This window comes from Lynx rufus, unplaced genomic scaffold (assembly GCF_022079265.1).
Source record: "Lynx rufus isolate CCGP_SWC_20201006 ecotype Redwood Valley unplaced genomic scaffold, mLynRuf1.p SCAF_4, whole genome shotgun sequence".
Classification (NCBI taxonomy): domain Eukaryota; kingdom Metazoa; phylum Chordata; class Mammalia; order Carnivora; family Felidae; genus Lynx; species Lynx rufus.
The window spans coordinates 58,982,764-59,006,509 of NW_025814856.1; the positions used below are offsets into that span (position 1 = coordinate 58,982,764).

The 23,746-nt window shown below is 42.7% G+C and overlaps 1 protein-coding gene across 1 annotated transcript in view; it reads left to right on the plus strand.

The window, feature by feature from the left end:
• The window catches only part of TXNRD3 (thioredoxin reductase 3), a 77,262-nt gene extending 60,672 nt beyond the window's left edge, over positions 1–16,590 (plus strand). Inside the window, exons 15-17 of the mRNA XM_047095204.1 lie at positions 12,495–12,590; positions 15,130–15,264; positions 15,476–16,590. Coding sequence (XP_046951160.1) covers positions 12,495–12,590; positions 15,130–15,264; positions 15,476–15,538 — 294 coding nt within the window. The 3' untranslated portion in view covers positions 15,539–16,590. The remainder of the gene's footprint in view (positions 1–12,494; positions 12,591–15,129; positions 15,265–15,475) is intronic.
• The last annotated feature ends 7,156 nt before the right edge of the window (positions 16,591–23,746 follow it).

The window sequence follows — 23,746 nt, forward strand, 5'->3', positions numbered from 1 at the left end:
CAAAGGTTATCAAACTTACAAGAAACAGACTGTACCTATGCACAGGAATAATGTATTACACTCATGAACAGAGACTAGGACATCTTTCAGAAGTAACATTAAGAGAACCAACAGACACCTGTTGTAAATGCAAGAGATGATAGCAGAAATTTAAAAAACCCAATTGGATGGGCATTTATCCCAAAGGAATGCAGTCTTAACATGTATACGTGAATTTTGTAGCAGCTTTATTCATAATAGCTCCAAGTTGGGAAAAAAACAAATATTCTTCAGCAGATGAATGGTTAGACAAAAGGCGGTACATCCATACCAGGGACTACTACCCAACGATAAAGATGGATGGACAACAGTGATGTTATGGAAAATGGCGAAGCAGGGAAGCTCTGGGAATCCATCCCTTCACTGAGACAACATCTGAACTGGTGGGAAATGGTTGAAGCAATTCTTTTGGAACCCTCGAGCCTAGTTGTGTACTTTCAGTGCCCAGAGGAGAACTTGAGGACGAGGCCAGGGATTTCTGTGTTTTCCTAATGGCTGACGTCCCACAGAGCCAGCACCATGGTGGGTAGCTGCTGGGTTGGTGGCCTCTGTGCCTGGTACAGCTGGCTGGTGCCAGAGTGGGCAGTAAGGACCTTGTCCTCCAGAAATTGGGGCAGTGTTTTGACTGCTGATCCCTGCTTCTGATGGCTGAGGGTTTGGCACCAACCTCCACAAGCTGAAGTGGCTTCCTTGCTGCAGTGGAACTTCAAGAGAGAATACTCCCTTCTCCCCCCCCTCCCCATTTTGGGAGTCAGACATTTAAGAACATCTTTATCAGGTCCCTGGCTGACCTCCGAGACAATGGAACAGAAACCACAACAATGAACACATAGTATGCAAAAACAGTTTGGAAAAGTCATACATGGATAACTCTAGCCCTCAACAAGCGAGAAACCCTAGCCATCTCTGAGGTGTGGAAATGTATAATTTTCAGGTACCATATTCTAATACTCAGAATGTCCAGGCTCAAGGGAAAAAACACAGCATATATTAGTTTGCCAGAGCTACCATAACAAAGTACCACAAATTGGGGTTTAAACCACAAAATTCTATTGTCTCACAGTTCTAGAGGTTAGAAGTCCACCATCAAGGTGTTGACAGGGTTGTTTCCATTTGATTTCTGTGAGGGAGAATCTGTTCCATCCCTCTTTCCTAGTTTTGGTGTTTTGCTGGCAGTCTTCGTCATTCCTTGGCTTGTAGATCTTACCTTTCCTTGGGATTCCCATTTGTGTGTGAGATTATCTAAAATTTTCCTTTTTTACAAGGACACCCATCACAGTGGATTATGGGAACCACCCTACTCTAGAATGACCTCATCTTAACTAATTACACATACATTGACCCTATTTGATCACATACTAAGATACCGTGGGCTCGGACTTCAACTTATGAATTTTGGGAGGACACAGTTTAACTAGTAACAACCTACCAAAAAAAAAAAAAAAAAAACCCAGAAAAGGAAAAAAAAGTTTGACAGAAACTGTTCCAGAAGAAGCCCAGACTTTCGAATTATTAGTCAAAGACATTAAATTGACTATTAAATCAATGTTAAATATATTCAGTGAGCTAAAGGAAACTGTGGACAAATAACTAAAGGAAATCAGGAGAACAGTGTCTGAACAAAATATCATTCCAGAGATAGAAATTATGAAAAAGAACCAAGAAGAAATCCTGGAGCTGAAAAGTACAATAACTGAATTGAAATACTCGCTCGAAGGGTTCAGCAGCATATATATAAGTATGCAGAAGAAAGCATCAATGAACTTGAAAATAAGACCATTGAAATTACAGTCTGCACAGCAGAAAGAAAAAGGAATGGAGAAAAATGAAGAAATCCCAAGAGATGAGTGGGACAGCGTGAAGCATGCTATCCTATGCCTTAAAAGAGTCCCAGTAGGAGACAGGAGAAAATAAGAGGCAGAAGAAATATTTGAGGAAGTAATGGGCAAAACTTCCCAAATTTGATGAAATAGTCAACCTACACAACCAAGCAGGGTAATCTCAGAGATCCATGCTGACAACTACAGTCAAATTGTTCAAACCCTAAGAAAAAGCGAGTTTTAAAAGCAGCCAGAGGGAAGCAACTCATCATATGAAAAGGTCTTTCACAGGGTAAACGGCTGATTTTTCATAACAACAGAGGCTGGAAGACACTGGGGCGAAATAGTTGAAGTCCAGAAAGAAAACTATCATCCAAGACTTCTGTATCTGGCAAATCTGTCCTTCAGAAATGAAGGATATATATTTTTTTATAAAAATTTTTTTCTTATGTTTATTTATTTTTGAGAGAGAGTGCGAACAGGGGAGGGGCAGAGAGAGAGGGAGACACAGAATCCGAAGCAGGCTCCAGGCTCTGAGCTGTCAGCACAGAGCCTGACGCGGGGCTTGAACTCACAAACCGCGAGATCATGACCTGAGCCGAAGTCGGACGCTTAGCCGACTGAGCCACCCAGGCACCCCAGGATATATATTTTTTTAATTAATTTATTTATTTTGAGAGAGAGAGAGATAGTGCAAGCAGGGGAGGGGCAGAGAGAGAGAGGGAGACAGGATCCACAGCAGGCTCTGCAACATCAGAACAGAGCACGATGCAGGGCTTGAACTCCCAAACCGTGAGATCATGACCTGAGCTGAAATCAAGAGTCGGCGCTTCACTGACTGAGCCACCCAGGTGCCCCCAGAAATGAAGGATATTAGGATATTTCCAGAAAAATAAAAACTGAGTAAATTTACTAGGAGACCTGCCCTAAAGAAATGCTGTAAAGACTCCTTCAGACAGAAATGAAAGGACACTAGAAGCTATCGGAAAAGTCAAAGAACACTAGCAAAGATAACTTCTTAGGTGCGTAACCTGTGTTACTGCACTTTTGGTTTGGTTTGTAACTTCTCTCTTTTGGCTGTGTGATTTAAAAGGAAAATGTAGCAAACATAATTATAAATCCAAGTTAATGAGCATGCATTGTATAAAATATGTCCTGTGACAGTAAGAATATAAAAGGCGGGGGGATGGAGGTATATAGAAGCAGAATGTTTGCATACTATTGCAACTAAGTAGGTATTATTCCAACAAGATTATTATAAATTTCGGGTGTTAATTGTAATTCCCAAGGTAACTAAACTACTATGATAATAACTTTAAATATACCAAAAAGGAAAGAATAAGGCAGTCAAAATGGTGCACTACAAAAAATAAACTAAGTACAAAAAAGGCAAGAGTAGAGGAATTAAGGAGTGAAAACCATATAAGACCTACAGAAAGCAGATATACACAAAAATAAATTCTCCTTTATCAGTAATCATGTTAAAAGTAAATGGATGCAGGTGTGCTATTAAAAGACAGTTTGTCAGATTTGACTTAAAAAATAGGATCTAGGGGCGTCTGGGTGGCTCAGTGGGTTGAGCGTCTGACAGCAGCTCAAGTCATGATCTCACAGTTCTGGAGTTTGAGCCCCACATCAGTTTCATGGCTGAAAGCTCAGAGCCTGCTTTGGGTCCTCTAGCCCCCTCTCTCTCTGCCCCTCCCCCGCTTACTCTCCCTCCCTCTCTCTCTCTCTCTCTCTCTCTCTCTCTTTCTCTCTCTCTCAAAAAAAAAAATAAAACATTAAAAAATAGGATCTCTATATGTTGTTTAAAGAGACTTTCTGTAGATATAAAGATATAGATTGAAAGTTAAGGATAGAAAAAGATATTCTATGCAAATAATAACAAAAAGTGAGCTTTATTATTATTATTATCAGACAAAATATAATTTAAATTAAAAAGGTTACAATTGAGGGGCACTGGGTAGCTCAGTCAGTTAAGCATCAGACTTCGACTCAGGTCATGATGTCACAGTTCGTGGGTTCGAGCCCTGTGTGGGGCTCTGTGCTAACAGCTCAGAGCCTGGAGCCTGCTTCACATTCTGTGTCTCCCTCGCTCTCTGTCCCTCCCCCATTCACACTCTGTCTCTCTCCCTCAAAACTAAAATAAAACATTAGAAAAAAGAAAAAGTTTACAGTAGAGAAAGGATTTATATATTGATTTAAAAACTCAATACAGTAGGAGCGCTTGGGTGGCTCAGTTGGTTAAGCATCTGACTTCAGCCTAGGTCATGATCTCACTGTTCCTGAGTTCAAGCCCTGCATCAGGCTCTGTGCTGACAGCACAGAGCCGGGAGCCTGTTTCAGATTCTGTGTCTCCCTCTTTCTGTCCCTCCCCCACTCATGCTCTCTCTCTCAAAAATAATGTCCCTCCCCCACTCATGTTCTCTCTCTCAAAAATAAATAAATATTAAAAGAAAACTTTTTAAATTCAATACAGTGGGGCTCCTGGGTAGCTTAGTCAGTTAAGCGTCCCGACTTTGGCTCAGGTCATGATCTCATGGTTTGTGCCCCACATCAGGCTCTGTGCTGACAGCTCAGAGCCTGGAGCCTGTGGTATAATGTGTCTCCCTCTCTCTTCTGACCCTCCTGCACTCACACTCTCTTTCATTCTCTCTCTCAAAAATAAACATTAAAACATTTTTAAAAATTTAATACAGCTAAAATATGTAACAGGTATAAACATATACAGCCCAAAAATACATGAAGACAAAATTGTCAGAAAGATAAATAGATATTTCTACAGTAATAGCTGGAGACTTTAAAATACCCTTTCTTCAATAATGGACCAGACAACCAGACAGGGGAAGGAAGTGGGTACTTGAACACCTATAAACCAATGAGACCTAACATACGTTAGGACACACCATCCAACAACAGCAGAATACACATTCTTCTCAAGTGCAAATGAAATTCACCAGGATAAAGCAGGTGTTAGAGCAGAAGACAAGTCTTAATAAATTGTAAGATTAGAGTCGTACAAAGTGTCTCTTCTTATCACAGTAATGAAACTAAAAATCAGTAACAGAAGGAAAACTATGAGAAAAGGTCAACAGAAATGACAAACTTAGTAGATTGGCTAGGAAAAAAGAAGACTTGAATATCTGAAATCATAAATGAAAGTGAGAATATTCTTACTTTACAGAAATTATCCTTTTTAATTATAGAAGAATACTGTGAACAATTTTATACCAGCAAATTGGATACCTAGAGATACTGTTCCATTACTAGACACACTGTATAAACAGGAAAAGCTAAGTCATGAGGAAAAAGAAAGCAACTAGGAAGGTGACGGATCAATGGCAAATCAAAAAACCTCTCAACAAACAAAATCCCAGAACCAGATTGCTTTGCTGGTGAATTCTACCAAACATTTAAAGAAGAATAATTTTCTAACTTTACATGACGCCAACACTACCCTTCCACCATGGGCATTTCCACTACAAAAAGCATAGATAAGGGATGCCTGGGTGACTCAGTCAGTTAAATGTCCATCTCTTGATTTTAGCTCAGGTCGGGATCACACAGTTCATGAGTTTGAGCCCCTCATCAGGTTCTATGTGGCAGCCTGGAGTCTGCTTGGGATTCTCTCTCTCCTCTCTCTGTCTGCCCCTTCCCTCATTCATGCTGTCTCTCTCTCTTTCTCTCTCAAAATAAATAAATGTTAAAAAAAATTTTAAGTACAGATAAAATTCTTTATGAATATTAATGCAAAAATCCTCAAAATTCTAGCAAATCAAATTAAACAGCATATTAAAAGGACTGTGTCAAAACTAGGTAGTATTTATTCCCAGAATGCAAGGATGGTTTGGGGTCCCTGGGTGGCTCAGTTGGTTAAGTGCCTGATTCTTGGTTTTGGCTCAGGTTGTGATTTGGTGGTTCATGGGTTTGAGCCCTGCATTGGATTCTGTGCTGACAGTGTGGAGCCTGCTTGGGATTCTCTCTCTCCCTCTTGCTCTGCCCCTCTCCTGCTCATGCCTGCGTGCTCTCTCTCTCTCTCTCTCTCTCTCTCAACGTGAATAAACACTTTTTAAAATTTTAAAAAAAGAATGCAAGAATGGTTTAACATGTGAAAGTCAGTCAGTACCCTACTAATAGAAAGAAGAGAAAACATGATCATCTTGATGAAAAAAAAAGCACTTGACAAAATTTAACACTCATGATAAAAAAAACAATAAAGTAGGAATTAGGAGTTTCATTAACATGATAAAGGCTGTATATGAAAGATCAATTTTTATTTTCTTGGTTCTGGAGGCTAGAAATCTGACACCGAGGTGTCCACAGAGTTGGTTTTCTCTGTGGGCCATGAGGGAAGAATATTCCAGGCCCCCTCCTTGGTTTGTACATGGCTGTCTTTTCCCGGTGTGTTCACATCATCTTCCCTCTGAGTGTCTGTGTCCTAATTTCCTGTTCTTGTAAGGACATAGTTATACTGGATTAGGGCCACCCTAATGACCTCACTTTACCTCTTTAAAGACCCTATCCAAATGTGGTTACATTCTGGAGCATTAGGAGTTAGGATTTCAAAGTACAGCTTTGTTTTGAGGCTGTGACTTAATTTCCGCCCATAACAGAACTAAATGAATTTAATTGAGCAAAGTTGCAGGGCATGAAAACACAGAAAAATCAATTGTATTGCTGTGTACTTAAGATGAGCTATCCAAAAGGGAAGTTTAAAAACTATTGCAGTAGGGGCGCCTGGGTGGCTCAATCGGTTAAGTGTCCAAATTCGGCTCAGGTCATGATCTCGCAGTTCATGGGTTCGAGCCCTGCGTCGGGCTCTGTGCTGACAGCTCAGAGCCTGGAGCCCGCTTTGAATTCTGTGTCTCCCTCTCTCTGTTCCTCCCTCCTCTCTCTGTTCCTCCCACACACACACTCTCTCTCTCTCTCTCTCAAAAATAAATAAAGCTTAAAAAATTAAAAAAAAAAAGATTTGGGATAAAATAGGGTTGGTCCAAGGAATATCAAGTCTATGGCAAAACAAGATACTCTTTAATTCCATGGACAATTAAAAGTTCATGAGAGTAAAATAACCATAGGTTTACCATGTGACTCAGATGTGAATACTTAATTTTTTTAAATACCTTTACTGAGATGTAAGTCCTGTACCATATAATCAACCACTTAAAGTGTGCAGTTTAATGGATTTTAGACTTCAGAGTTGGGTCACCATTACCAGTCAATTTTAGAACATTTTTATCATCCCGAAGAGAAGTCCTGTACCCATTGGCAATTGCTCCCTGTTTTCCTCCGTCCCCTTACCAGTGGCTTGAGGCAACCATTAATCTCCTTTCAGTCTCTAGATTTGCTTCTTGTGGGCATTTCCTGGAAGTGAAATCATTCAGTATGTGGTTTTCTGTGACTGGCTTCTTTTTCTTAGCACCCGCTAGTTTCCAAAGTTCATCCTTGCTGTGTCATGTATCCGTGCTTCATCTCTTGTCCTGGCTGAACAACAATCCATTATATACGGATAATACCACATTTTATTTATCCATTCACCAGTCGACAGACATGTGGATTGTTTCCCCCTTTGGCTGAGAGAGCCGCCATGAGCATTCCTGCACACGTTCTTGTGTGGACATAATGCTGCCTGTTCTCTTGAGTATATACCTAAGAGTAGAATTACTGAGTCACAGGTTAACCGTATGTTTTGAGGAACTGGCAGACTGTTTTCCAAGGTGGCTGCACAATTTTACATTCTTAGCACCCACGGTGAGGGTTCCAGTTTCTCCACAGGTTCACCAGCGTTTGTTATGGTCTGTCTTTTTTGATGATAGCTCTCTGTAGTGGGTTGAATGGTGACTCCCAAAAAGATACGTCTACAGCCCATTCCCCTGCTGTGCAGGTGACCTTATTTGGAAAAAGGGTCTTTGCAGGTGGAATTAAGTGAAGAATCCTGAGGTGAGATCATCCTGGATTTTCCAGGTGGGCCCCATACCCAAGGACAAGTGTCCCTATAAGACAGAAGAGAAGGACAAGTGAAAACAGAAGCAGAGGTTGGAATTAAGCAGCCGAAGCCAAGAAACACCTGGAGACGTCAGAAGCTGAAAGAGGCAAGGAATTCTCCTTTTGGAACCTTTGCAAGGAGCCTGGCCCCACAGATACCTTGATTTCAGATTTCTGGCCTTCAGAACTGTAAGAATATAAACACCTTTTGTTTTAAGCCACCAAGTGTGTGGTAATTGGTGAGAGCAGCACTGGGAAACTAATAGATCAATCTAGTGGCGTTTCTTTTTGGTTTCCATTTGCATTTCCTTGATGACTGTTGATATTGGGAATCATGTTATGGCCTGAATGGCTATTTGTGTATCTTTTTTTTTTGGATAAATGTCTATTTAGATCCTTTGCCCTTTTATCTATCTATCTATCTATCTATCTTATTTATTTACATGTATTTTTGATAGAGACAGAGCACAAGTGGGGCAGGGGCAGAGAGAGAAGGAGACAGAAAATGTGAAGCAGGCTCCAGGCTCCGAGCTGTCAGCACAGAGCCCGACGTGGGGCTCAAATCCATGAACCAGGAGATCATGACCTGAGTTACAGTTGGACGCTTAACCGACTGAGCCACCTAGGTGCCCAGATCCTTTGCCCTTTTAAAAATTGGGTTGTCTTTTTATTGTTGAGTTCTAAGAGTTCTTTGTATGTTCTACATACAGGTCTCGTTCCAGAGAGATGATTTATAAAAACTCTCACCCATTCTGTGTGTTGTCTTTTGACTCTCTTGATAGTTTCCTTTAAAGCTCAAAAGTCTTTGGGGCACCTAGGTGGTCAGTTGGTTAAGTGTCCATCTTCAGCTCAGGTCATGGTCTCATGGTTCGTGGGTTTGAGTGCTGTGTCGGGCTCTGTGCTGACAACTCAGAGTCTGGAGCCTGCTTTGGATTCTGTGTCTGCCTCTCTCTCTGCCCCTCCCTCTGTCTCAGCCCTATCCCCACTCATGCTCTGTCTCTCTCTCTCTCTCTCAAAAATAAACATTAAAAAAATTATTTAAAGCTCAAAAGTCTTTCATTTTGATGAAATCCAGTTCATATCGTTTTGTTTGTCTTTGATACCACATTGAATAAACTATTGCCCAATCCAAAGTCATGAAGATTTATACTTTTGTTTTCTTCTAAGAGTTTTATAAAAACTTTTAGCTTTTACACCTAGATCTTTGATCTGTTTTGAGTTAATTTTTGCATATGATGCACAGTAGGGATCCAACTTCATTCTTCTGCATGTGAATATCCAGTTGTCCGTGAACAGCTTTACCTAGTAAAGGAAGTACGATACTGATCTAGCTGCGAATATAACTGTAATCGGGAGGAGGGAGGGTGGGACAGGAAGGATGTCCAGTGAGTGGTAGGGGCTGGGGAAGAAAGGGAGTTAAGTCCTCCTCTTCAGTAGAGGCAAGTCAGTAAATAAAGCCTAAAATAGAAAACTCGAGGAATAGCAACAGAAGCATTTTATTTGGAAACAAGGAGGGAAATAAAAGAAGTAAAAGAAGTGGAAGTGGTTGCCTCTGATTGATTGATTTGGGCATGGGGGCAGAGAGAGTGTGTCAAAAATCATGCCTGGGGCGCCTGGGCAGCTCAGTTGGTTATGCGTCCGACTCTTGGTTTCAGCTCAGGTCATGATCTCACAGCTAATGAGTTCGAGCCCCGAATCGGGCTCTGTGCTGACAGTTCAGAGCCTGGAGGCAGCTTCAGATTCTGTGTCTCCCTTGCTCTCTGCCCCTCCCCTGCTCATGCTCTGTCTGTCTGTCTCTCTCCCCTTCAAAAATAAATAAACATTAAAAAAATTTTTTTAATCATGCCTAATAATTGTGCATAATTTGATAAAAAAGTAAAACTTAAAAGGGAAAAGCAATAACAGATTCTGAATAAGGAGAGGAGCAGGGAGATGAGCCTACTGGATATTAAACTTGATCATACAGCACAGTAATTAAAATCATGCCATAGTGACATACAGATGGACGGAAAGATGAGCGGAACAGAATATGAAACCCAGAAATTGATTTGGATGCTTAGAAGAATTCATGCATGGTAAAGGTGGTGTTTTATATTAAATTATTTAAGGGTGTTGGAATAAGTGGATGGCCATCCAGGAGAAAAGTAAAGTTAGATCCATACTTCACACCCGCTTTGAACCAGGAGGACCAAAGACTTAAATAAAATAAAAATCTTCAAAGTACCAAAGGAAAAAAACGGAGCAAAAACCCGAGAAAGAACGAGAGGGCAGTGGGACGTGTCAGTGCACACCCCCGTAATCCCTACAGCGGGCGGCATAGGACGAATCAGAAACAAGCGTGCAGTTGGGCAAATCTTGTTTAAAACAGCAGAGTTTTCATCGTCTCTCTTCTCAGCCTGTATTTTAGGAACTACTATCTTGAGGTTATGAAACATTTATCTTCTCTTCCAGATAGCCACAGAGATTGAAAAGTTTGTGATAGAATACGCGGGAGGGGTGCCTAGGTGGCTCGGTTGAGCATCAGACACTTGATTTCCTCTTGATTTTGGCTCAGGTCATGCTCTCACAGTTCATGAGATCAAGCCCGGCGTCAGGCTCTGTGCTGATGGCGCAGAGCCTGCTTGGGATTCTCTCCCTTCTTCTCTCTCTTTCTCTCTCTCACTCTTAATCTCTCACTCTCTCTGCCCCTCCCCCTCACATTCTTGCATGCACACATGCTGTCTCTCAAAATAAATAAACATTAAAAAGATAATAAAATGGGGCGCCTGGGTGGCTCAGTCGGTTGGACGTCTGACTTCGGCTCAGGTCATGATCTCACGGTTTGTGAGTTCGAGCCCCACGTCGGGCTCTGTGTCTGACAGCTCGGAGCCTGGAGTCTGCTTGGGATTCTGTGTCTCCCTCTCTCTCTGCCCCTCCCCTGCTCGTGTTCTGTCTCTCTCTCTCTCAAAAATAAAATAAACGCTAAAAAAATTTTAAATAAATACATAAAATGTGTGGGAGACGTTTTTTTCTTCTGTTAGATACAAGTTCAATCTAACGTTTTTTATTTATTTTATTTTTAACGTTTATTTATTACAGAGAGACAGAGAGACACAGAGCATGAGCAGGGGAGGGGCAGAGAGAAGGGGAGACACAGAATCCGAAGCAGGCTCCAGGCTCCGAGCTCTCAGACACAGAGCCTGACACGGGGCTCGAATACACAAACCGTGAGATCGTGACCTGAGCCGAAGTCGGATGCTTAACCGACTGAGCCACCCAGGCCCCCCAAATCTAACGTTTTTTATTACAAGTAACTATGTTCTATATCTTTCAAATAAAAATTTCATCATTATTACCTGTGCACCAACAGTTGATACTTCCCTAGCATTTAAAATAGTTATTTCTGGGAGATGGATTTGTTTTGTTTTGTTTTTTCTCACTTAGTGACTTTCTGCACTGCATTATTGTGATAACCTTATATCATTTTTATAAAAACACTAAAGACTTTATTCAAAATATAAAATACGTCATCCTATTAAAGGACAAAGAATCCGTACTTAAATCCTTCCATTGTGGATTTTACTTGGGAATACATTTCTTATCCTGACAGCTGATGATAATCCATCGCCTTCTGTATGGAGCGATTAGAAGGAGCAGGCTGGGGAGACGTAGCCCCTGTGAGAGCAGGGCATGTGGTCCTCGTCCTGGTTCCTCGCTGACTGAGCCAGATGGGGGAACCTTAGAGGTGCGCGCAGAGTGCTTGGAGTGACGGCTCTCAAGGAGCAGAGGTTGTGTTCTGAATATCCTTGAGCGGCTGGGACGATTTCATTTCTTCTGTTTTTCCTACATTTGGGGTCACTGTGAACCTTGTAGGCAGGCTGCAGATTCACTGAAGCAGAATCAAAGTCTTTATTTACCTTCTCAGGTGACCAGGGCCTGCTGCATTGCCCCGGAGAGTAGCATGCTATCAATGTTTGAAAATTGAGTTTAGTTAATTAGGAGATTTTTCTGGACTAACAGCTGAGCCAAGGTGGGGGCTGGGGGGGGGGGGGCGGGGGGGAAGAGGCCCACACACTTGTGTAGTTGGTATTTTAGGAGCTGTGGCCCAGGTCCTCCCATCAGACACAAAGTTGAGATCATCAAACTTGCAATTACTTTTTTTTTTTTAATTATTATTTATTTATTTTTAATTTATATCCAAGTTAGCATATAGAGCAATAATGATTTCGGGAGTAGATTCCAGTGATTCATCCCCTATGTATAACACCCAGTGCTCATCCCAACAAGTGTCCTCCTTAATGCCCCTTACCCATTTAGCCCATCCCCCCCTCCCACAACCCCTCCAGCAACCCTCAGTTTGTTCTCTATATTTAAGAGTCTCTTGTGTTTTGTCTCCCTCTCTGTTTTTATATTATTTTTGCTTCCCTTCCCTTATGTTCATCTGTTTTTTATCTTAAAGTCCTCATATGAGTGAAGTCATATGATACTTGTCTTTCTCCAACTAATTTCGTTTAGCATAATACCGTCTAGTTCCATCCGCGTTGTTGCAAAGTGAACCTTGAACTTTCTGAAAGCTGCTACGGACATTATTGTCTTTATGTCATTGAAGAACGTATCAGGGAGTGGCTTTCGCAGACACTAACCTTGGCCTCTGTCTCCCATGTCTTGCAGGTGTATCATACCTTCTTCTGGCCTCTCGAGTGGACAGTGGCTGGCAGGGACAACAACACTTGCTACGCAAAGATAATTTGCAATAAATTCGACAATGTACGTAATACGCTTGGAGGCTAAAAAGCCGTCATTTTAAACTGTAGCTTTTAGTCTAGGATGGGGTTTGAATTGTCTTTAAAGATGGCTTTCAGGGCAAGGCAGAAATCCTTCAAACGGTTACCCCGTTGATGTATTTGTAGAGGCTGAACAAGTGGCTCACTAATACCTTCAGAAAAACAAAATCACTGAAAGTTGTCTCTTTCCAGCACTAATTTGGCAGTGTAGAACCAGAGGATCTATGAAAGTTTTGGTCATCAACGAATAAAATGTAGGATGTGTGTGTTTATGTGCAGTTTATAAGCTGGATGTGTATCAGAAGCATTTAGAAAGCAATGCTTGCATGAAGTGAAAACTAGGTAATTAAAAAAAAAATTTTTTTTAATGTGTATTTATTTTTGAGAGACAGAGCGGGGCGGAGCAGAGTGAGAGGGAGACACAGAATCTGAAGCAGGCTCCAGGCTCTGAGCCGTCAGCACAGAGCCCAACTCGGGGCTCGAACTCATGAACTGTGAGATCATGACCTGAGCTGAAGTCGGACGCTTAACCGACTGAGCCACCCAGGCGCCCCTGAAAGCTAGTCAATTAACTGATTCCTAATGAAGGCTTTCATTAAAGAAGAATCTGTCAGGTGGAGAACCGGCCATTGGAGTTTCTTCCCTGTTAACAGAGATGAGTTAGAATTGATAACTGAAAGCAGTTTATTTACGACTTGTAAATAAAGAAGGCTGAGTGCAGAAGGCAGTAGGACTTGGTCTCTCCCTTTTTAAGAATTTATAATCTTGGAGGGGTGCCTGGGTGGCGCAGTCGGTTAAGCGTCCGACTTCAGCCAGGTCACGATCTCGCGGTCCGGGAGTTCGAGCCCCGCGTCGGGCTCTGGGCTGATGGCTCGGAGCCTGGAGCCTGTTTCCGATTCTGTGTCTCCCTCTCTCTCTGCCCCTCCCCCGTTCATGCTCTGTCTCTCTCTGTCCCAAAAATAAATAAACGTTGAAAAAAAAAAAGAATTTATAATCTTGGAGAGAAAACAAAATTAGATAAATAGGAACAGCAACAAGTGATGTTTGTACGAAGTTTACAAAGTAACCATCATCTTCTTGTTTAAGTCCACGTGTCTGGATCCATCTGGTTCTCAGCATAACAGAAAACAGGTGTCACAGGCTCATGGCCAGTTCGCATGTGCCCCAGTGCCTGAGGTGAAGTCAGCCAGAACTCCAGAACTTAGTCCCTTGGTCCTTGCAGAGGCGTGCAGGGCGGTGAGGGGGATGCTGGTCAGAACTTTCCAGAAATGCCCCAGGGCTGTGACACATTCACTGCTGTGCACCCGGGGGTGGTGGTAGTTGTGTGGTGCTTGTTGTGACTCTGGACGTGAGTGATGGAGCTTACTGTCCTGCCAGCGGTGGGTGGCCTTTCCCAAGGGAGCAGGCAGAGATGGTCTGCACGTGCCACTGCTGCCTACGTGAGTGGGATTGGGGTCACGTTGGTAGAGCCCCTGCCGAAGCCAGGAGCCGCCTGTGGTTTCTGACTGCTGGACCTGGGGCAGAATGTCAAGGTCTGTTGACCCCTCTTTGGACGCCTTCTGCTCTGGCCCCTGCCCCTCCTTTTACTCCTTCCCAAATTGCTGTTTCTAGAATATGGCCCTCGTACTTGCTCCCTTACTGTGGCTGTATGGTGAAAATTGTGAACAAGGTTTTCCCTTTCACAGACCTGACTTCGTTTTCATTTATAAGTGGAGATTTCCATCAGACGTCTCTCGTCGCTCTGGGCTGCTCCCCCTTCCCCACTTTGCTGCACAATGCACCATCTCAGAGATCCCCAGTTCCGTGGGGCCCTGGGAAGTCCACTCCTCACCCCTACTCCCGTGGCCTCTGACGGCCTGCCCCCTGAGAAACGCCGCCTTCTGTGACCATCCACCAGTAGATGTGCAGGAGATCGCATGCTCTTTGCACTTTCTCTGGATGTAGGTGGGCAGAGACCCTTCTGCCTTCTCTCTCCTTATCTGTTGTTCACGGTCACTATTGAAGAGAAGAGTCTGATGAAAAAACATCGGCCAAAGGACAGTTTGAATCTTGCTTCCTGTCTTGGTGGGTCTGCTCGTGCCGCTCCCTACACTCAGGACTGGGCAAAGCCCTGTGCTGGCCACTCCTTGATCTCCGCTTAGTTATGTTAGGAGCGGGGTAACCTGCTGTCTTAGAATTATTCTAGCGTTGGACTTTAATTCAGATTTGTTATGTTGCTGTTTAGCACTATCTCAGCATAATTTGGAAATTTACATCATACTAATGAACTCCTTCATGCAGTGGGTAAATTGCTTGTTCTAGTAAATTTGAGTGCAAATTAACTCTGGATGTGCATTTACTGGCTCATTTAACAGATTCTTACAGTGGTTCAGTTTCATGATAATGTTCTCTGCTCAGTTCAGCATTAGAGTTCTTTTTCTGTAGTAGATGCTGTAAATGTTAACTGTGAACTTGCAATAAATAGATTCCTGTTCAGACCATTAACCTACAGGGCTTCTCTTTCTTTTGCTTGCATATTAAAGTATCGGGTGATAGGATTCCACGTTCTTGGACCAAATGCTGGTGAGGTCACCCAAGGATTTGCGGCTGCAATGAAATGTGGGCTCACAAAACAGCTACTCGATGACACCATTGGAATTCATCCCACATGTGGTGAGGTACGGAGATAGGTTTGCGTGTTTATTGATTTCAACTGGTGTCATTTGAAAAACTATAAAGCACATTGTCAGAAAGATTTTGTATTAGTAACTGCTTTGTATATTTTAAAGGTTAATGTCGATGTACTATTCAACATGTGCTTTCTTAAAAGCAATACGGAAACATCGATGGCTAAAGATAAATGTGTTTGGCATTCTTCCTTTCGAACAGGTGTTTACAACTTTGGAAATCACCAAGTCGTCGGGACTGGACATCACTCAGAAAGGCTGCTGAGGCTAGCCCCGCTGCTGTTCGGTTTTCCTTGTCCCATCCCCATTCCTGTCACAGATAAGAATGCCCTCCCGTACAGTGAGTCCGTGCTGATGCACCTGCTCTCTTGCGCGGGACCAACACAGAGATGGGAAAGACGAGGAGACCAGACAGCAGCGGGCGTGTGCTCCACGGCCTCAGCAGCGGGCGTGTGCTCCGCGGCCTCGGCTGGCTGGGAGAGGCAGGTAGGCTGCCTCCTTGACGTCTTAGCTCGGAGCCCGATGTGAGGTGAGCTAAGGCCGATGGTCTTCCACGTCAGAATCGAGTTTCCCTCTGAGGGACCTTGCAAGCGCACAACGGATCCAAGTTAGCTTTTCCAGGTGGCTGCTGGTTTTATCCCCTGGCTTCGTGGTTCCCGTGAAAGGATCTTCTGAGTTACGAAATGGACTACAACATAGCGAGCCTTCAGTACATGGGCCTGGGATTCCGCGTGGTGGCTGATGGGGGGTGTCCTGGAAATGCCTTCGAGGAGCTGGCTGCGGGGCCTGGGTGCGTTAGTAGAAACTCGTGCCCGCTATGTAGGTTTCAGTCTTACCTACACTTTACCCACCGTCAGACCCCTGCCTCGTGCCTCGCCCTGTCCTGGTTCCCAGTGGCAACAACCTTGGAGTCCTCACTTATTAGCATCTCCTGTCAGAGGCATGCTGTAATTTCTTCTCCACCTTGATCTTAAGAGTAATATTAAAAAGTTTTCAATACTGGATTATGTGAAATATAGCTAATTTGAAACTGTTGAAAAGGATTCAGTCCGTATCTAATTATGGTCAAATGCAGTAAGTGAGTTTGGTGGTAGGAGACTCCATTTGAATCTGCACACCTGGTGGCGTGTAAAAGGCCCTTGAAGTGGGGGCCTATCCAAGGCCCTTGTGGAAAATCTGTTGTTTTCTTGGGGAGCACATCACAGAGCAGCCCAACACAGGGGATGCAGGCAGTGCTCTCTTGAACAGGACATCAGCCATGAGCCCACTGTCACAGGATTGGACAGTTGTGCATATGTTTTAAAATAAAAATTTTAAGGGGCGCCTGGGTGGCTCAGTCGGTTAAGCGTCCGACTTCAGCCTAGGTCATGATCTCGTTGCTTTTGAGTTCGAGCCCCGCGTCGCACTCTGTGCTAACAGCTCAGAGCCTGTAGCCTGCTTCAGATTCCGTGTCTCCCTCTCTCTCTGCCCCTCCCCCGCTCATGCTCTGTCTCTGTCTGTCTCTCTCAAAAATAAATAAACATTTGTTAAAAATTTAAAAGAAAAATTTTAAGATGGGAAACACCATGTGTAGATGAACATTTTGACCCCCTCTCTGGAGGCAGGGAGTAGAGAGGGCTGGAGTGAGGACAGGGACCCAATGACCTGACAGAGGATCTGGTCGATGAGTTGCTTTTTTTTTTTATTAGGGAGAGAAAGATATAAATATAACTGCCTGTGAAGTAAGGCAGGGTGTCGTTGTTGCTGTAACTGAGGTGGGAATAGCAGTGAAAAGGGGGAAGATGCTATTAATTTCCATTGGAAGTGAGGATGGGGAGTTGTTGATTGATCAGAGTTTAATGAAAGCAGCTGCATTTGAACTGAGCCATGAGGGATAAACAGGATGTCAAAGATTTGCAGCAATCTGGAGTGGCTCTGGGTGATGCTTTGGATGGGGTCGATGGAAATTCTAGATAGGTGTTTCGTTACTGTGTTGCTGAGCACCAGCCAAGGGTTTGCAGGACCCCAGGTGAAGTGAAACCAGGAAGCGTGGGAGTGGGTTCTGCTTTTCACTGACCATGGTACAAAAACCCTCAAAGGCCAGGTGAAGTTTCGGACAGGGAACTTCGGGCAAAGCTGAGACCCTGGTGGGCTTTTCCCCACAGTGGGAGGGTGAGCGAAAAACATACTGTGTTTCACAGAAGCAGCAAGGGGGCTTGGCTGTGTTCTTAGGAGAAAGTAAATAGTTCACCCAAAGAATTTTAACCACTGTCCAAGTAACAGACCACTGGGAAGGCTAGTTTTCTTTCCTTTGCACGGAGAAGATTGGGCTTAGATGTAAACCTGTCTGTAATTGCCCCCCCCCCATACTCTCCAGCCCCCCTTCATCTCTTTCTTGTAATCTCCTTTCCTGGGGGAAAGGTGGGTCATAGATAATGGTGACAGGTTTACCTGGAAGGTAAAACTTCTATGCACCTAGTAACATGCACATGCATACAGATTTGCAAGGAAACATCAACATCCTCTGTCATAGTGGAGATTTTAATATTCCTCAGTAATTAGATCAAACACCAGGAAAGTCTGTAAAAATGTAGATTCGAATAATACAATTAACAAGCTCGGTTTAAGGAATTTAGGAAGGAGATCACATTCAACACAAAAACTTACTCATTTCAAGCACACGTTGAATATTTATGAAATTTTCCTGTGCTAGCCTCAACAAATTTCAGAAGACTGGTACCGGGTGAGAAGATTTCAGCTGTGGAACTAACACTATGAACCTAGAGACCTTAAAATCCATATAGTATGATGGTAAGTGGAGTATGGAGGTTTTGTGACTTGAGTGAGGGGTTAGCGGGAGAGTAAGCTGGAAAAAACTAGGTTAAAAAAATTTTTTTTAATGTTTTATTTATCTTAGAAAGAAAAGCACGGGAGGGACAGAGAGAGAGAGGGAGCCACAGAATCCCAAGCACGCTCCAGGCTCCGAGCTGTCAGCACAGAACCTGATGCGAGGCTCAAACCCCTGAACAAACCCCTGAACTGCAAGATCATGACCTGAGCCGAAGTCGATGCTTAACCAACTGAGCCACCCAGGGGCCCCTGGAATTCAGAGTTCTTAAAGGGGACTACTGGGGCGCCTGGGTGGCGCAGTCAGTTAAGCGTCCGACTTCAGCCAGGTCACGATCTCGCGGTCCGTGGGTTCGAGCCCCGCGTCGGGCTCTGGGCTGATGGCTCAGAGCCTGGAGCCTGTTTCCGATTCTGTGTCTCCCTCTCTCTCTGCCCCTCCCCCGTTCATGCTCTGTCTCTCTCTGTCCCAAAAATAAATAAACGTTGAAAAAAAATTTAAAAAAAAAGGGGACTAGTCACATAGCTATGTGCACAGTCATGGTGCAGACCCCAAGTCAGGCGTCAAGTGCATATTGGAAATCTTCATGTCAGGCTATAAGTAGCCTGGTTCATCTTGAGCCACTGCTTCAGGCATATATCATAACATCATTAACTAGTAACTATGCAAATATCCAGGAAGTTAGTTTTCAGGGGTTGGCCAGAGATCACTGCCCTGGCTATAGAGATAAGTAAGAAGTGAGTAAAATAGACCCTCTGCATTGTTTCCTCACAATACCAGAACAGAATATTTCATTGGATAGGATCAACAGCAGATTAGATTCCATGGAAGAAAAAAATTAACGACTCAAAGACCTAATGATAGAAACTATCCAAACTGAAGGACAGAAAAAAGACTGGAAAATAATAGAAGACAACTCCGTGAACTCTAGAACAATACCAAGTGGTTTAACATATATAATTAGAGTCCAAGAAAGGGAAAGGAAGCAAAAGGCAGAACAATACTTGGAGAGGAACTTTATAAATTTGATGAAAACTATAAACTCACAAATTCAAGTCTTGTAAACCTAAAGCTTTACACTAAAGGCCTTTTTACCTCAGTCCTTTCTACCTAGTACATCATTCCTGGCTTTGAACAAGAAAATTACAAGGCATACTAAAAGACAACAAAGCTTGAAGAGACCGCTTCATATGGCAGAGATGTTGTAATTATTACACCAGGACTTGAAGGCAACTATGGTGAATATCCTAGGGGCTGTAATGGAAAAAGTGGACAACATGCAAGAACAGATGAATAATATAAGCAGAGAGATGGAAACTCTAAGAATCAGAAAGAAATGCTAGAAATCAAAAGCACTAACTGAAATGAGGAAATGCCTTTGATGGGATCATCAGGAGACTGGACATGACCAAAGGGGGAGTCGGTGAACCTGAAGATAGGCTGATAGAAACATCCCAAACTGAAACACAAAGAGAAAAAAAAGGAATAAGAACACACACACACACACACACACACACACACACACACACCATCCAAGAATGGTGGGACAGTTTCTAAAGATGTAACATGTAATTTAAACACCAGAAAGAAAAGAAAGAATGGACCAGAAGAAATGTTTGATGTAGTAATAGCTGAGAACTTCCCAGAGTCAGTTACAGACACCAGACCACAGATCTAGGAAGCTCAAAGAATACCAAGAAAGATAAGTGTCCCAAAAGCTCTAGCTAGGAAAATCATGTTCAAACTATAGGAAATCAAAGACAGAGAACATCTTGAAATAAGCTGGGGCTGGGGAGACCTGACCTATAGAGAAACAAGGATAAGAATTACAGCAGCCTTTTTGTCAGAAACCATAAAAGCAAGAAGAGAGTGAAAGAAGAGAGTGAAATATTTTACACATTGAAGGGAAAATCCATCAACTTAAAAATTCCATGTTATGGAAATTATTCTTCAAATATGAAGGAGAAACAAAGAGTTTCTCAGACAATGTCTGAAGTGGCATAGTGTTATTTGAAAGCTAGAAATCTATATTGGAAACTCCAGAACAATCACTAAATTTCAAAAAGAAGTACATAATATGTGAAGAGAAAATTAAATGCAATCACATAAAATGCTCAATTAAAAGTAGAGGAAACCGGGGCGCCTGGGTGCTCAGTCGGTTAAGCATCCCAACTCTTGTTTTCGGCTCAGGTCATGATTGCACGATTCGTGGGTTCAAGCCCCGCATCAGGCTCTGTGCTGAAGGGACAGAGCCTGCTTGGGGTTCTGTCTCCCTCTCTGCCCTTCCCCTGCTTGCTCTCTCTCTCTCTGAAAAATAAATAATTTTAAAAATTAGAGGAAATGGTAAAAAGAAAACATGAATGCAACAAAAACAGTTACAGACGCAGTAGATACGAATCCAATTATATCAGTAACCACTAAAAATGTGAATGGTACAAACACACTAGTTGTAACAGAGTCTGACTCCACTTTTTGATGTTGGCTGACAGCTTCTAAGTGCTACCCCTTGGTTTTTCCCTTATGCCCATATCTGGGCAAGCTGTTAAGAAGACCCAGATGTTCTTTCTTGGTTCCCAATGGGAAGTTCAAAACATGCAAGCCCCAGCCCGTGCATGCAAATCCTCACTCCAGTCCACGCCCTAGCCACTCTAAAAATTCCAATCTAATCTCCTTACCTTGCTTTCTCGAGCCATTTTTGGACCAGAGAAGTCTGCCCTGCTCTCCCAGAAAGCCTCACTATGTGAGGAATACACTTTCCTGGCTTTGCTGTCTGCTGGTGAGCGTGCACTTTGAGCTGTGCTGCTTCGTGCTGCATTTGCATGGTTCTGCCGAGCCTCTGTGAAAGATTTAACTGGCCTAACTCACTTCTGATCTTTGGTATTTAGGGACAGGAGCATAGAAGTGGGACTCTCCTTTAAGTGGCCCTGGGTCATGTGTCATGAGCTGCATCTGTGTGTCTCAGATTGAATCGTATATCTTGAGCGTAAGCCGTAACTGAGTCTAGAGTCAGGGGAGTGACTTTTAACCTGTGGCCACTGGTTGCGTGTCTCAAGCAGGCATCGACCCCAATCCATAGGGTGCTCGGCAGAAAGACTGATATCCTTGGCCCCTCAAGTTGTTGCTTGTGTGAAGGAAGAGCAGTTACTGTGTGGCATGTTGAGGTCACACGCCCCCAAATGCCTTTGTTGCTGGTGCTGCTCCTATGCCTCCATCACCAAAAAGGATCCTAATCTTCAAATTTATAGGGAAAAAAATCACCCATGCCATGCCTGTGGCACAGCCAAGCAGCTCATTCCACCATGCCCTGTAGGAGGTCCCTAACCCTAGTGATACTGATTTGAGACTCTTTAGAGGATAAAGATGACACCATCACGGAAGGATATCCAGCAACCACTATTAACAAGAAAAGGAATAGAGAGGGAGGGACGGAGGGAGGGAAGAAAGGGAATATAGGGGAAGAACCCAAAACCTCAACCAGAGGCAGAAAATTTGAATCAATTGGAAATCTAAACTTTACTAAAATAATTCATGCAACAAAAATATTAAAGGGCACTGATCGACTGCTCTTTCTTTACCATTACAATTCAGTGGCATTAAGTACATTCACCATGTTGTGCAGCCATCACCACCATCCATTCCAGAACTTTTTCGATCTTCCCAAACTGAAACTCTGTCTCCATTAAATAATAACTCTCCATGTTGCTTTTCTCTGCAGCTCCCGGTGAAGTCTATTCTATTTTTCTGCCTTCATGAATCTGCCTATTTTAGTACCTCAGATAAGCAGAATCGCATAATATTTGTCCTTTTGTGCTTTGGTTTATTTCACTCAGCGTAATGTTTTCAAGGCTCATCTGTTCATAACGTGTCAGAACTTCATTCCTGTTTAGATATGCCTAAATAATACTTCGTTGTATAGATATGTTGCTTCTCTGTTCCTCTCTTGATTGACCCTTGAGTTTCCACCTTTTGGATATTGTGATGAATGTTACTATGAACATGGGCATCCAAGTATCTGTTTGAGTCTCTGGTTCAGCATACCTAGGAGTGGAATTGGGGGATCATATGGCAATCTATGTTTCACCTTTGAGAGACCGCCAGCCTGTTTTCCACGATGACTACCATTGTACATTCCTATAAACGATGCACAAAGACTCCAGTTTCTCAATACCTCACCAACAAGTGTTATTTTCCCTTTATTTTTTTCTTGTAATAGCCTTCCAAATAGGTGTGAATTGGCATCTTATTGTGGCTTTTATTTGCAATACTCTAATGACCAAAAAGTTGAATAAGAAAAACATCAGATACAATTGAGGTAAATTCTACAAGACCCTTGACCAAAACTGTCAAGGTCATGAAAACAAGGAAAGTCTGAGAAATTATCACAGCCAACAGGAGCCACCTAAGTAAACTTAATGTGGTGTCCTGGATGGGATCTGGAAATAGAAAAAGATGTTAGGTAAAAACTAAAGAACTCTAAATAAAGTATGGAGTTTAGTTAATAACAATGTATCAGTATTGGTCCCTGGACTGCACTGTGTGCCATACTAATAAGGAAACTGGGTGAAGGCGTGGAGGGAAACTCTACTTTCTCCTCCTCCTCCTTCTTTGCAAATCTAAACTGTTTAGAAACCTTTTTCTCAGTGAAAAAGATCCTACAGACATTAAAAAATAGAAATACCTTGAACAATGTTATCCCAGTAATTTCAGCAAATTAGAGAAAATGAACAAGTACCTGAAAAGACACATTACCAAAACTGATTCCAGAAGAAATAGAAAACCTGTCACCATATTCATTAAATAGATCGAATTTATAATTTAAAGACTTCCTACAGTGAAAAATCAAGAAAAATGAAGTTTGCTGTAAAACTCTCAAACATTAAGGAAGAAAAAAACGAATTCTACAGATGTTTCATAAATAGAAGAGGAGGAACACTTCCCAACTCACTTTAGGAGTCCAGTGTAACCCTGTTATCAAATACAAATATTTTGGAAGAAAAGATAGCTACAAGCCAGTATTACTCATGAAAGCAATCTTCCTAACAAGATACTATCAAATTGAATCCAACAACATATAAAACGGATGTACATCAGAATCAAGTTTACTCTGGGAATTCAGGATTGGTTTAAGTTATGGGTGGACGATCTCGCGGTCCGTGAGTTCGAGCCCCGCGTCAGGCTCTGGGCTGATGGCTCAGAGCCTGGAGCCTGTTTCCAATTCTGTGTCTCCCTCTCTCTCTGCCCCTCCCCCGTTCATGCTCTGTCTCTCTCTGTCCCAAAAATAAATAAACGTTGAAAAAAAAAAATTTAAGTTATGGGTGGAAAGGAGAAGACAATATAATTGTCTCAGTGGGTACAGAAGACAGATTTTAATACCTGATTGTGATATTAAGTCTCACCAAAAAGGATGAGAAGAAAACATGCTCGAACTAATAAAGAGCCTCTACAAAAGGAAACTGTAGCTAACAACATACTTAATGGTGTACGATGATTGAGAACAAGGCAGGAATGTCAGCATTCACCACTTACATTCAGCCTTGTAGTAGAGGTCCTAGGCAGTGCAATAATGCAAGAAACATAAAAAGCACACAAATTTGAAAGGGAGACATAGACTATGCATGGTAGCATGATTGTGTATAGAGAAAATCTTAA